At 33.6% G+C, this 14,832-nt stretch overlaps 2 protein-coding genes and 2 long non-coding RNA genes across 7 annotated transcripts; 2 read left to right on the top strand and 2 right to left on the bottom strand.

Moving 5' to 3' along the window:
- Positions 1-1,599: 1,599 nt before the first annotated feature.
- Positions 1,600-3,252, top strand: LOC108807406 (protodermal factor 1). The gene is made up of 3 exons (XM_018579690.2): positions 1,600-1,801; positions 1,925-2,618; positions 2,704-3,252. The coding sequence occupies exons 1-3, from the start codon at positions 1,654-1,656 to the stop codon at positions 3,044-3,046; spliced, it is 1,185 nt and encodes a 394-aa protein (XP_018435192.2). The 5' UTR covers positions 1,600-1,653; the 3' UTR covers positions 3,047-3,252.
- Positions 3,253-4,594: 1,342 nt separating this feature from the next.
- On the bottom strand, positions 4,595-8,877 carry LOC130496779 (agamous-like MADS-box protein AGL5). Its single transcript, XM_056989236.1, has 7 exons — positions 8,747-8,877; positions 8,222-8,466; positions 5,819-5,900; positions 5,556-5,717; positions 5,423-5,464; positions 5,290-5,331; positions 4,595-5,184 (listed from the first exon to the last, which is right to left on the bottom strand). Exons 2-7 carry the CDS (start codon positions 8,446-8,448, stop codon positions 5,008-5,010), a joined length of 732 nt encoding a protein of 243 aa, XP_056845216.1. The 5' UTR covers positions 8,449-8,466; positions 8,747-8,877; the 3' UTR covers positions 4,595-5,007.
- Positions 8,878-8,924: 47 nt separating this feature from the next.
- Positions 8,925-10,892, top strand: LOC130496780 (uncharacterized). 4 transcript variants are annotated; one of them, XR_008935942.1, is made up of 5 exons: positions 8,925-9,349; positions 9,453-9,610; positions 9,940-10,228; positions 10,296-10,578; positions 10,669-10,892. It is a non-coding gene; the product is annotated as an uncharacterized LOC130496780 (long non-coding RNA). The 4 variants fall into 4 exon arrangements; XR_008935943.1 differs by having other exon boundaries at positions 8,928-9,349; positions 10,136-10,228; XR_008935940.1 differs by having other exon boundaries at positions 9,940-10,578.
- An 857-nt stretch (positions 10,893-11,749) lies between these two features.
- LOC130496781 (uncharacterized) lies at positions 11,750-12,661 on the bottom strand. Its single transcript, XR_008935944.1, has 2 exons — positions 12,143-12,661; positions 11,750-12,054 (listed from the first exon to the last, which is right to left on the bottom strand). It is a non-coding gene; the product is annotated as an uncharacterized LOC130496781 (long non-coding RNA).
- Positions 12,662-14,832: the final 2,171 nt, after the last annotated feature.

Here is a 14,832-nt window from a genome sequence, read left to right as displayed (position 1 = left end):
ACTCTATTATAGAGGCATACATTGGAGCAAATCCACCTCTATAATAGAGTTTCTCTATTTTAGAGGAAAAAATAGAGATTAAAATAGAGGTGTGTTGGAGATGGTCTAACAAAAATATGTTGGACGCTAACATATGTGCCCGATCGAGTCATTAATTAAGCCATTTGCTTCGGGAACTAGCCCTTGATTAAATTCAGTCCAGTTCTGAAAAGAAGAACATTCAACCAGCTAAATTTTGAAATAAAGATACGCATTTTATAGATAATTTGAAAAGCAAACATCAAATGCCATTAGCGGGTATCCAGTTTGTCGTTTGTTTTTTTTTTAGTTTTTTTTTTAGTTTGTCGTTTGTTAATCTAAAATGATTAGAAAAAGAGAATCAATAGATGTTGTAGAACGGTTTGAACTTTGAACTGAAATGGTGAAAAAGTGGTTGAGTAGAGTTATTTCTTAAAGATTACATCCCTAATAATAAGAAAATAATCTCAAATGGAAAACTTCAAATAAGTTTTTTTAAACATATTTTAACGAACTATTCAGATTACAGTAGTAAAAGAAAATGCAGAAGCCAGCTAAGATATACAGTAAGAGAAGTGAATTATTTTACCAAAAAATTATTTTGTGAAGCATCAACGTAAATGGTTATAACTCTCAGACCCACCTAAACTTACAACATTATCAGTCCATTTATTTATCTTTCATTTTTTCTTCATATTTCCAATCGCTAATAGTTTTTTTTTATCTCCTCTTATTTTTTCTTGTGGTCCTCTTCTTCCTGACCCCTGAGCATCTCCACGTTTTACTAATAGCCTTGCTGTATCTACTGTTTACCACTCTTATTGTTACTCAAGACTTAAATGTCAATTGAATGCAGACTATATAGTATTTAGGTAAAAACCAAATCAAGTATCAATAAATAAACCACTAATTAGCCCAAAACTTGAAAACCACTAAGCACACCAATGATTTATGTCCAATCTTGGGGTTTGCTGTCCACAACACTAAGTCGAGAAGAGACAAGTGAGCTTATTTACATATATAATAAATCTAGCTTGACTTCTCTTTTAACGTCAAGCGACTACTAAACTAGGTACTATCTCCCTAGCTAATCTTGGAGAAACACATAAACAAAAGGGTCTACGTTAAGCCTACCTAGATTCTTGATTAGAGGCTTGCCTGACATTTTAATCACTCACAAGAGTGGAAAGTTACTCGGGTTAATTAGCTTCACATGAATATCAGAGCTAGCTTGCATTTTTTAGATACAAAGGTGGAAAGGTGTCATGCAATAAAACATAAGCAACGTACTGAGCTAATGAAATGAAAACGTAAATAGAAATAGTGAGATAAATCATTCATATGGGAGACAGCTTCTCACACGCGTCCATGCCTTTGCATGAAAAGTTAATTTAGTTTTTATTTTTGATTCAGAATTCCAAGTGTTATTGCAATCACCAAGGGTATTAAATGGGATAGTGTAAATGCACCTGCAACGTATCAACTAACCACACACAACTCCACCTGTTTGTATTTACTTCACAAACATTCAAAAACCCTTTGCTTCCCTCGACTTATAAAATCCGAGTTTCCGGTTTCATTATACCACACAACATCATTTGCACAAACACTTCTGCTTTCTCTTTGTTTTTTGAAATGAGAGGGATGAAGAGTCTTACCAGTTGGGCTCTCTTTGCTGCTTTACTCTCCCAGCAGCTGTTTGCTTCCGTTGCTTCCATAAAGTTCGAGGATGAGAAAACATACTACTCTCCTCCTGACCCTAATGCAGGATCTCCTCCCTCTGGTAAGCAAAAAAAAAAATTTACACACATGCACTCCCAACTTTGTATGCATTCTTGATGTAGTTAATAAGAATCTTGATTTAGTATTTTTACTTGATTGATCATTGTTATTGTTTGACATGCAGGAACTCCTCCATCACACGGAGGATACACTCCAACTCCTTCAACTCCATCACATACTCCTCCTTCTAACTGTGGAAGTCCACCTTACGACCCAACTCCTCCTTCTCACACTCCAACTCCTTCCACTCCATCTCACACTCCTTCAACTCCTTCTCATACTCCAACTCCTTCTACTCCATCTCACACCCCAACTCCATCTCACACTAGTCCTCCTTGTAACTGTGGAACTCCACCTTCACACCCTTCCACACCTTCACGGCCTTCAAGGCCTTCACACCCATCGAGGCCTTCACGCCCTTCCACGCCTTCCAATCCTCCTTCTGGTGGATATTACTCATCTCCTCCACCAAGTACTCCTGTCGTTGAGACTCCACCAACACCCATTGTTGACCCAGGCACACCCAGTACTGGAGGAACCCCTCCTTCTTCTGGTGGATATTACTCATCTCCTCCACCAAGTACTCCTGTCGTCGAGACTCCACCAACACCTATTGTTGACCCAGGCACACCCATCATCGGAGAAACCCCACCAACGCCTTCTTCTGGTGGATATTACTCATCTCCTCCACCAACACCCATTGTTAACCCAGGCACACCCATCATTGGAGGAACCCCACCAACTCCTTTTATTGACCCTGGCACTCCTGGGACTCCTTTCCTTCCTGCTCCTTTTCCACCAATCAGTGGAACATGCGAGTAAGTGACCAATATTCCTCTCTATATATAATACAATATACAATATAATATGGTCTCACATTTGATTTTTCTTATCTTTGTGCAGTTACTGGAGAAACCACCCTACGTTGATATGGGGTCTTCTTGGATGGTGGGGCACTGTTGGAGGAGCTTTTGGTACACTCAGTACTCCCAGTATCATTCCAGGGTTTGATCCTCACATGAACCTTCTTCAAGCACTTTCCAACACCCGCACGGATGCCATTGGATCTCTCTACCGTGAAGGCACAGCTTCTTGGTTAAACTCAATGGTCAACAGTCAGTTCCCTTTCACGACCCCTCAAGTCAGAGACCACTTTCTCGCAGGGCTTTCCTCAACCAAGGCAGCCACAAAACAGGCCCAGACCTTCAAACTTGCCAATGAAGGTCGTCTAAAGCCCAGAGTCTGAAAAGAAGAGAGTTTCATTTCTCAGTTGTCTGTTGGTTTGCATTAAAACAATCTTAGTTAATATATCCTATGCAGTGTGTGTGCTCAGTAGAGTGTTCTATAGTTTCTAGTAATATTTATGATGTACACCCCTTTATATTTGATGATGTTGCTGTTTTAAGACTTTCTTGGTCTTGAATAATAACTAGTAGTTCCTCTGTTTCTCAACCACTGTTCAATAGCGTCCAGAGACATGTATCCCATGCAAACGAAAGTGAAACAGGACCATAAACATTAATATCAAAAGAGACTGGTAGAAAAGAGAAATTCATCAAATCTCATACATAGACAAAGGTACAATAAAAAGTCAAACTCTAAATATATATAGATTGAAATGCCTACAAAGCAATACAATGTCATACCTGCTCAATTAAGTTCTTCGTGAGCATTTATTTTTAATCAGGTCTAGGTGAAGTGTCTCGCAAACAAGTCCATTAAGATGACCAAACATTAAGATTTACTAGCATTAAAGAGGGGCAGTAGTACATCAGCGACGTGCTGTTGCTGTAATAAACTCGTGGAGTAAATATTGCAAGCTGGTGGTCTCCATGCATTCAAGTTACAAACCCAAAGTTCTACCAGCAATGAATAATTATCTTTTACTAATGTGAGAAATGGCATTAATGATATTGAGTTAGTGTTCATGGTTTTGAGGATACAGCATGTTTTGGAATAATCTCTATCCCAAGTTTATCTTTATCCAAGGCCATTCTTATTCTTAAACTAATAATCTCACAACACAATCCACATGAAAGAAAAACTGATAATCAATGGCCTCTGCATTTCTAAGGATATAAGGAATTTAGGATCTGCAGCTTGTAACTGATTAGCTTCGCATGTTCTTCTTGGAGGACTAAAATTGTGAGGTTTCGGTTTGATCTCTACATGAACAGAGGATGAAAAATGTAAATTTCCTTATTACCTTGATAGCTTAGGCCAGATTTGTGTCACTAGCATGTGGAATTTTTAGGGAAGAGTGCTCACTTAGTGGTTTATCATCTTGATAGAAATAGTCCTGCTTTTTAACCTAATTAATCACATCCTGCTGCCTTGATCAGTGAGCTATATTATTATGGGACACATTAATCTCCACAGATTAAGACAGATGCCAAAACACTGTACAGAAACAGACAATTTCAACTATGAGATGCTTTCAGTTCACTCTCATTTGACTACTCATGATAAGACATGTCGCTCCTTTTGGTTTCTCTGGCTGCAGTAAAAGTTAGGTCTTCCAACATGGAATCTTTGTTTACTATATAAACAAACCATGGTGTGAGAAATGCATCATTACTACTAACTTCTTGCAGAGACTAGTATATATTTTCCTCATCGCTTGCGCTTTAGTTTTCAGGTATATATTTCTTTAAGCACGAAGCTTGAGTATCAATCTCACTTATCAAGATAACTGTCTCAATCTCATCGTCTTAACAAAGTCAAGATCCTTTTTCATTGAAGTTACTTAGCAAGACTCTCAAATCCGTAAACCCTTATGAGGTACACTCTAAGATCTCTCTGGTGTGAATTCATGCATTATCTACATTATAAACTGGAATGGAAAACGGTTTGCCCTTTAGCCTCTCTGTTCATATACTCCATGACCAACATGTTACAGGGATGGCCCATTCGTATGCAAGCTTTTTTTTGCATCTCAATTAAAATTGCATATACTTTCTAGGGTCACAGCAACACAACTCAAAATATAATTGCCATTAGAATCTCTTGTCTTGAAAATTACGTACTAGCCGGAACGTTTACTAGCCGGAACGTTCACAATACATTGCATGTAAATAATCAAGGTACATATGTAAATCAGGTCCCTCTCAAACCGCTACCGGTCTTTATTTTAAGTTATTAAACCGTAATATGTAACACAACACATATGCATAAATAAGCTTATTATGTTGATTAAACGTTACTTAATTAAACAAGTTGGAGAGGTGGTTGGTTTTGGTCGGAGGAGTTTTGATTTGGTTCAAGAAGGTTAACCGGAATATAATTCCGGTTATACTGCTCCGACTGATGAGAAGATGACTCGTAAACCGTCCCTTGATTTATCACACTGGCTTCCTGCTGCTGCAGTCCTGCTCTTTCACTAATCTGCAAAAATATATATAACTTGTTCATCTAAGAGATTACATATATATTGAAAGAAAAAGGAAATCAAAATACAATATGTGTATATATATATATGTAAGATAAGACCTTGGATCGGAGATACATGTTATCGTTTTGAAGCTCGATTTCCTACATGAACAGAAAAGAGAGCCATGGTTTGAAAGAGAAGATTGTTATATAAAGTATGGTTACTTGTCAGGGAAGGTATCTTTTTCTTTACCCTTTTTTGCATGTACTCTATCTCTGCAACTAGCATCTCATGCTGATTAAACGTTAAAGGTCAAGAATCAGATCACGTAGTGGAGATGATAAATCGAAGCGTAAGAGATTGAAAGGAAGAGAAAGTAATTAACCTTCTTGGAGCGGACACGGCTGATGCCTTTCTCTAGCCTACCTTCGAGGTTCTTGAGTTCCTTGAGGTTCAAGGAACCTAGAGAATCACCAAGAATGTGTCTGTTCAGATTCTGAATGTCCCGGATCTGTCTCCGTAGCTTAGCTGATTCTTGCTGATAGTACTTCATCAAGCGTTCGACCCCACAATGGATTAAGTGAAGTCAGAAAATGAAACAAGAAGAAACGTAGTGGCAAAGTAACTAATTATGGAATGGAAGCTTACCTGAGTATTAGCTTCGGTGACGGAAGGAGGGTTAACAGCGTCTGAGCAAGCTTTCTTGTACCTTTCGATCGTTCCTCTTACACTTCTCATCATACGATTTCATCACCATCCACAAGAAGAAAATACCAGAGTCAGTATATTAGAAGGCTAGAGGCAATATACATATTGTGTATATATCCTATAAAGCATATCTTTATCCATTTTAAGCATGGTTAATATATTTAGTAATCGATTTGACCCAAACTTTGCTTTTATGGATCGTTTGATATATTAGAACCAGGTTCACTATAGGAGTAATGTTCTTTGTCGTTTGATGTTTGTTGCTTGACTATATGGGTAATGGGTACTAGTGTAGCATGTCTAGCTTCATTTTGTTTATTTATTTTGGAGGTAGGCGAAATAAGAAAGCTTCTTAGAAACAAAAACAAAAAAACAAAAGAAAGAAAGAAAGCTTCTTAATAATGTAATTTGACCAGCAATGTGTCCAGATTTTCATATAACACAATATCCATTATAAGTGCCTAGTTGGGTTCAAAACCACTACTCGACTAAAAAGGAAGAGCAGTTAATAATAAAGTGAAATTAGATTTCCCACTTAAAATATATATTTTGGCTATCATAAACAGATAGTATTAATTAGATTTCATACATGAAGTAGAGTTTTAGTTAGCATTGTAATGTATTGTTTTTGAGGCAATAACAATAACATTATAATTCATATACATCTGTATGTATATGTGTATAAGAACTAAATTAATTTGAGGTAATTATTGTTTTTACCAAGAAAAAGTGAAAGTCCTAAATCCTTAGAAATTTTGAGAAAAAAAGCTAGAAATATCTGTATATGTTACGTTATCATTTTCACGATTTAATTCAATTTGTGATGTACTCTCTCTGTTTCGGAAAGATGTATATTCTAGAAAAAAATTTTGTTTCAAAAAGATGTATTTTTCATGTTTTCAAAGCATATTTTGTCAACTAATAATGAAAAATTGTGTGTTTCAAAAACATTAATTGCATTTCTTGAAATCTTATTGGTTTAAAAATATAGAAAATATAAAATTACAAAAAGTTATGCATTAATAACTAAGTTTTAATATGCTTTCTTAATAAGTGTGAAAATCTTAGAAAATGCATCTTTAAAAAACAGAGGGAGTATGATGGAAAATTGAGGTTGAGAAACGTCAAAAGGCATTAAAGCATGAGGACGTTTGAAATAAGAAAGAGTGTATAAATCTTAGCTACGCATTTGAAAATAGAAACCTATAAATTACAGATTTCTACATACTTAGATCTAATGCATTCCTCTTTTATTAATCAGATTAGTTGGGAATTAAACCTACTTTTATAAGATTGTGATGTCACATACACAGTTACTATATGTAGAATCTTTACACGTTTGGTAAAGAATGAAAAAAATTCTGTAAGTCGTTGTGAAGTTTTCATTGTAACTACAAAATTTCTAGTTAAATCTCAGGTCCATGATATCAGACTTGACTTTAAGAAAATTAGATTATCGATCATCTACTTATCTGTAATACTAACCAACCAAAAACGAGCAGATTAATATTTCCCAAAACAAAATGTTGAAAAGAACATGAGCTGTTAATAGCTGGAAACTTTGAGAGAAACGGAAATGACTAGTCCCCAAACTGGAGTGGAGAAAATAATAATCGAAAGTCCATTTTCTGTCTTTTTTTTTTCTTGATTGATGGATGATTAAATTAAGTGACAGAACCACAAGCTTTGTCCCCTAAATATTTCTTGATTTAACAGATCAAATCACTGATTATTTTAGAGAAGTGTCAGAAGACAAAACATCCTAGTCTCTCCCTAGCTTAGTAGTGTATCAATTTTTAAGGAATCTACTTAGCTTTATACAGCCATATATGAAACATAATATTATATTTTGTCAAGAACCCTACTCTTTCATTACTATGATGCAAACCTAATTATGATCAATCTGCAGAAATAAACCTGAGGGGTCATCAAATTTATCATGTAAAACTGACATACATAGATGAATACATATAGGCTGTACTATAAAGATCTACTATAAGAAATAAAAGTATAAGAAATAAAAGTGACTGGTACAAGGTATGGAGATGCTAGTTAATTATCATAGAAGACCGCACGGCAAAAAAAAAGACCGCACAGCTTTTTCAAGAGAGAGAGAGAGAAGAGTAAAGAGACCAGAGTTTCCCCCCAACGCAAAACTAGGGTTTCGAGTACAAACCCTAATTTGATACGCATATACATCAGATCTTTCCAACAGATCAGAGAAACTTTAGAAGAAGAAAAAGAACCAGAGAGAGAGAGAGAGGGAAACCACAAAAGACTGATGAAAATCTATTAAAAAAAAATCAAAGATCTGAAGAAGTTAATATAGATGAATCTTCTTACCTGTTGTTGGCGTACTCGTAGAGACGACCTCGAGTGGAGAAGATGACAAGAGCCACCTCGGCGTCACACAAGACAGAGAGCTCATAAGCTTTCTTGAGCAAACCATTGCGTCGCTTGCAGAAAGTGACTTGGCGATTCGTAGTGTTCTCTATCCTCTTTATCTCTATCTTCCCTCTCCCAATCTTCTTGCTGCTCTCTGCTACTTCATCGCTCGCACCACCCTCCATTGATATCAACCCCTATAGCTTAAAGATAAACCAAACAGAATCAAACACTACACATAAGCTGAGAGAGAGATCAGATCAAATCTTTTTTGCATTCAAAGTACTAAAGCTACTATCTAAGTTCCAAGATTTCAAGGGAGAATATATAGCAAGAGCTTTTAAAAGATGAAATAAAAAACAAAAAGCCTTAGTCTGGCCACTTCAAAATTCAAGGTTTGGATGAGAAAAAGGGAACCTTATAAATTTGATTACAGAACTTGAACTTTTAGGTTAACTTTATGCATCATATTAAATATTATACCTGGGTTTGTAAGAATGTACTAATCAGAAAGAAAAGAAGGAGAAGTGAGAAGGGAGATGAAATCTAGCTAAGAGAATTAGATTTTGCATGAAGATACTATTCTTATTAATTCAGTACCACTTAACTGCTGCTTCCCACTTTATTTTTGTTTTGATTTCTGTTTTGGTTTACAATCAATACTATTAAAACAGAAGGCCCTTTTTTTAGGTGCCCTCCTGTTTCAACAATATTTACCATTTTTTGCCACTGTATTATTTTTAAGCTATGTTTTTAATTAAAATCAGTATTTTTGTAATTTTTTTTATTCAAACAGAAACACATATGTGATAGCTATGTAATTCTTTTTATTTTCGTAATACATTCAAAGTAATCGAATATACCCTAAATCCCTAATAATACTGAACGACATATTACCTGAAATCCCTAATAATACTAAACGACATCTATTTAGTTTGATTTTGTACCACTTTCAACCGTGGTTTTTCGAAGATTATACAGATGAAGCTTGATACAAATGCTTTGAAACTTCCATTCCTACGATTGGCAAAAATATGCTTGATGATTTTTCTATTCTATCCTCCACTGATCTCCCGAACATCATATGTGAGTTTTATTTCTTTGATGCGATTCTTTTGTGTTCATCCGATAAGCAATATGTGTTGTTGATTTTAGTTTTTTTTTCTGGGTTTCATTTTGATGAGTTTAGTAAGAAGCTGTACAGATTGTGAAGCCTGCGGAAGGAACAACCACACCCGCTTTTTTCTTCTGAGTTGTCATGGTCGCTGCTGATTTTCGGGCTAGGAGAGGAGGCGAATCAATCGAGATGAAGGAGAAGATTGATGTCAATAAGAAGCCAATGACTAGGTATATACTTCTTTGCCCGAATTGAGTTTTATTTTGGAAACCCCAACACTTGATTTTGCTAAGATCCCAATTTCTTTCATTGTATGGTTTTGTTCTTGCTTCCACTGTCTGGGTTTCTTCTTGCGTATTGGGTTCGTATCGTACTTATTCCGATTTCGTTTCAATTACTCTGTTTTATTCTCAGTGAACGGTTATCTTCACCCATCTTTAAAGAGCTCAAAGTTTAAGCTTTTTATGTTTCTGCAATGTCTTTACAGAAAATAGTTTCTTTGTCTTCCCAAATTGATATGCTGATGAATCATTAGTAATGAGTACCTTATTTGTCTCAGATATTTTAAGGAAGCCAAACATTAACCCTGTTGTCTGTTTATTTGACCCTGGAGAAAAGACTTCTGTGGAGGGTCCTGTCACACCTTTTATTCTCCATAATTCTTTTTCTCTGCTTATGTATTTCCAGCTAATAAGTATAAGTGTTCTTGCTTTGAAACTTGGACTTTATTATATGTACTGATGCTTTTTGATCAGCTTAATGAGCAGCGTCAAACTGATTCCTGAGCAGCGTCGAACTGGTGGAAGGGTGATATGGAGAGCAGGAAGCGTGATGGTGGTTTATCATGGGTGTGACTCCTTCTGCGATCTCTAATCAAATTGCCAGACCTGAAGAAACTCTTTTTTTTTGTTCCAGATGTATCTTCAGCTGGCATTAAAGCAACAAAATGCCAAGTAGTCTAAACGCACCTCCGGAAATCAAAGATCCGATTGTCAAGAACCCGATTCGCAAGGAGAGTATGACAGAAGAAGAATCTGAGTTTAACAGTCTATTAAACAGCTTAGGCTCACGTTTTCACGAGTGGTGGGGTACTGGTGTGATTCCGGTGAGCGCTGACTTACTACCTCATACGATTCCCGGTTAAAAAACACATTTCAGGCTTCTTCCTATAAAACTCTCCCTTGCCATTTTGCTCTTGGTAAGATGCTTTCTAATTCCTACTTACATTTTTCTCGGAGGGTTCTGTTTCGTGTGCCAAAATTTTTGACTTGAAATATGCACTTTACAGGTAGGAACAGGAATCACTAAGAATTGGCAACGCTATACTTAAGCCCTGGGAGAAAAGTTTGATTGCAAAGATTGCCGTGAAGCGAGGTATCCAGAATTCAAATAACAAACTGATGGCGGATGAGATATTAGTGTTTGTACATAATTCTCTTTCTCTGCTTATGTATTTCCAGCTTAGAAATAAAAGGGAAAACAGAATTTAATATAAAAAATAAGTCAATGTTTATATACCTTTGTATTTTTATATGTGGCCAAGAGAACGTACCCACACTGAAAAAAATAATATATAAAGCATGTATATATTTTAATTTTTAATTAAAATTTCTGACAAAAATAATTAAATCCATATTTTGAAATGGGTGTAAAAATCAATATTATTAAGGTAGAATCACAAAATTGGATCCAACTGGTGTCTAAAATTGGTTACAACCTTATATTATTTAAAATAAATAGATAATTATTGTGAAATTTGAAAATTCCTTTTAAACTATTTTAAATTTTTTATTTTGAATTTTAAATATTTATTTATTTATTAAAATATTAAACTAACAAAATTCAAAATAAATAAATATATAGATAAATAAGTATATTTATTATTTAAAAAATGATATCAGTCTTAATATTTTGTTTATACACTCCATAATTAAAAATAAGTCTAAATCAATTATTTATCAAATATAAAATACATATATATATATATATATATATATAATTAAGCTTCAGGATATAAATCGAGAATCAAAGTCTAACAGAAACAGAACCGAATCAATTTAACAAAATATCTGAATGGTTCTTACATCTCTAAAATAGAAAAACTAAAATCAAACCAAGAATCAAATGGGTATCCGAATATCTCAAACACATTTTATATATCTAAAAATATTAATTATATTTAGTTTTAAAGTTATCAAATAGTCTAAAAATATTATTTATAAATCGAACTGCCCAAAAACTAGGTTACTCTATTATTTTTTATCTGTAATATTTAAAAGTATCCTAATTTCTTGATAGAACTGAATCACTTGAATATATTTTATTCAAAAAATTAAATTTATCCTATTTATCCGTTATTTTATCCAAAATGAATTTTAACTGAACTATTTAAAATTAGCCAAAAGTGGGAGCCGAACTCAAATGTTAATTATCAACAAGATCAAACTCGACCAAAGCAAATCTCTGAAACTAAAACGCACACACACACAAACTGAAAAATGAAAAATCCAAGGTAACAAACAGAAATATATTTTTTCTTTATTTAAAATTTTCAAAATACCTGTCTTCCTCTTAAGGAATTCATTTGTTTGACGTTTTGGATTGCTATAACTGATTATCAAACTCCTCCTGCAATTCGATCACCATTCTCTCTTCATCCGCCAAGAATAACCACCTATTAAAAGACATATAAAGTTTAGGCAAACAAAACAAAGACTGAAGAAGAATAATAAAAAAACCATGGATTGGATTAAGTTGTATACTTTTTGAGATTGGGCGGAGTATGTTGAACCAACGGAGACGGCATGATTTCCCGGTGCGTTGAAGAAGACCTTTGGATTGAATTGAGCTCCACTCACGCGGACCGTATCTTTGATGAACACTTCGTCTTCTTCGGCTTTCCATGGCCCTTTCTTTATCAATTCTTCTTTGCCGCGTCCATGTATTTTTGTTTTAAATCGGTCTCTGTTTGGTAAATCGTGATGTTTTGTCTCAAATATCTAACCTGAAATAATAATTAGGAAACAAGAATATTTAACAAACAGATTTAATTTCTACTAAAATATTAAACAAAAAAGCTCTAACCGGTGATATAAGGAATCAAAAAGAATGACCAATTCCTATGCGTTCCTTAAAAATTACATCATTTATGAATAATGGTAATGACCAATTCCTATCTATTCCTTAAAAATTACACCATTTATGAAGAATTTTTGTTATGTGTAACAAAAACAAAAGTAATAAATTTTTCTTTTCATTTCTTTTATTTTGTTCCTGCAATTTTTTTCCTACTCATTCATATTCCTATTTTAATGGTCACCAGTTAAAGCCAAAGACAAATAAATACGCAGTTGACATATGAATTCGTAAAAGAACAAAGATAGAAAAGAGAACATGTTCATATTGGAGAGCAACGAATCCGCGGTGTCCTCCGGTTTTGGTCGCTGAATCGGCATAGATCGTAGAAGACTTTTTTTTTATGAACAACGATCGGAATCGACTTTGGTTTGTGTTACATAGAATATAACTTATGGGATTTTTTTAATATAACTCATGGGCTTAAGACTCATTTTGCTTAAACCCAATATTAAAAAAACAATTCATCAAACCCCATTGTAAACTAAGGTTTTTATTTTCAAGTATAATTTAAATATTGACTATGTTTATTAAAAAATTTAGTTTATTTATATTATTATTTAAATATCTCATATTCATCAACCTCTTTTTTCATCTATAATATTATTTAATTATCTCATATGAATATATATATATATGTAAATTAAAGAAGATATTATTATTAAATTTTTTACATAATAAAAATTTACCAAAGCAAAGTTTTCAATTTTTTTAACATCTTATAATTAAGTTTTAGATCTAAACATAAGTAAAATACAAACTTATCATAAATAACCAAAGAGAATAAGTTTTTTGAAATACAAATATAAAACTTTAAAATAACTTATTCTCTAATCAAATGATTTTTTTTTCAACCATTCACAATACTAACATTTTGTATATATGAAAACCAATATAAACCTAAAAAACAACTTCTAACATAAATCATTAAAACACTTGATATACATTTTATGTTGAAACACATAATATATACAAACATAAATTTGCCAAAGAAACATATCCGCCATTGTCACTTTCTCAAAACATAAATTAAAATCTCAACTATTTAACTCGGTATATTATCAAAACATGAGTTACAATCTAAAACGTGTAACTCGAATTAGTATTACGCATCGTTATAATAGTATAGATTATACTTCAAAACCAAATTATACAATGTTTGATGTTTAAACTTTACAGGAAACAAATCCCGTCCGTCCAAAGGAAACATACCCGCCCTCTTAACGGTTGCTTGCCACGCAATCTGTCGGTAAGATTATACGTTATCGTAGTTGATATATATATATGTTGGACCAAACCAAATTTATTAACGACAATCGATCTCAATCCAGATATTCATGCCTAAACACACTTATGAAAAATTGAATAAAAGCATAAATTTAGAACAAAACGATTATCCCGCCCTTTATCCCGCCCTCTAAAGGGCGGGTCAAAATCTAGTTTCTCTTAAAAGGAATATTTCCTTGGAAGTATTTAAAACCCACTTGCAGAAAAAACAGAAGGTTTGGTAGTTTTATTCAAACTGAAATGTTATAAAAAGAAAAATAAATAAATAAAATGGACAGTAACTCTAAAAAAAATCTCATACCTAATTCTTTTAATTCCCTATGTACACATTTAGATTGCAAATTGAAAATTGATGGGAATTAATGAATAGAAAATATCAAAATATAAAATAAAGAAGAAGGAGAGAGTTGGGTTTGGATTGGGTGGGATAGAGAGCATTCAAGGAGGACCATCCAATTTTTCTTTCATGTCTAAGGAAAAAAAAGAGAGGTATGGGCTCTGTTTCTCATCAGAATCAACTTTTGGAACTTCTCGTTTTTTGGTAAATTCTTTTCTTATTTCTTCTTTTCTTTCTATTGCCATACTCATACATTAATATCGAGCTGGTATTATATTATTGTTATTATATTATTGTTATTATATTTTTTGAATTATTATGTATTCCAATTAAACCAAATTTAACCCAACATGGTATGATAAGAATTTCCGTCCTTGATAGTGGTTGTATTTGAAGTTTTACAACTTATCATCTACCATGATCCATGAAAGCCAATAAATGAGTGAATTCAGGTTTAGTTTCTCTTTTATACAATTTGAATTTGTGTTTACGTTTAGATACTAACGTACGATCTTCAAGTTAAATTAAAAACTTAAAAGTAGTAGTATTCTTAGACCAAAAAGAAAAATTAAACGCAGAGAGTAAGAAAATAAAAATGGTTTGTCTTAAGAACAAATTGCTCGATAAAAATGGCAATCTGAGAGTGTATATATGGCTTAATTGCTTTCGTCTTTTCGAAATCTTATGTTCGAG

The sequence above is a fragment of the Raphanus sativus genome, chromosome 6 (assembly GCF_000801105.2).
Source record: "Raphanus sativus cultivar WK10039 chromosome 6, ASM80110v3, whole genome shotgun sequence".
In the NCBI taxonomy this organism is placed as follows: domain Eukaryota; kingdom Viridiplantae; phylum Streptophyta; class Magnoliopsida; order Brassicales; family Brassicaceae; genus Raphanus; species Raphanus sativus.
Note: the sequence above shows the minus strand (reverse complement) of the source record. Positions and strands in the feature narration are given on the sequence as shown.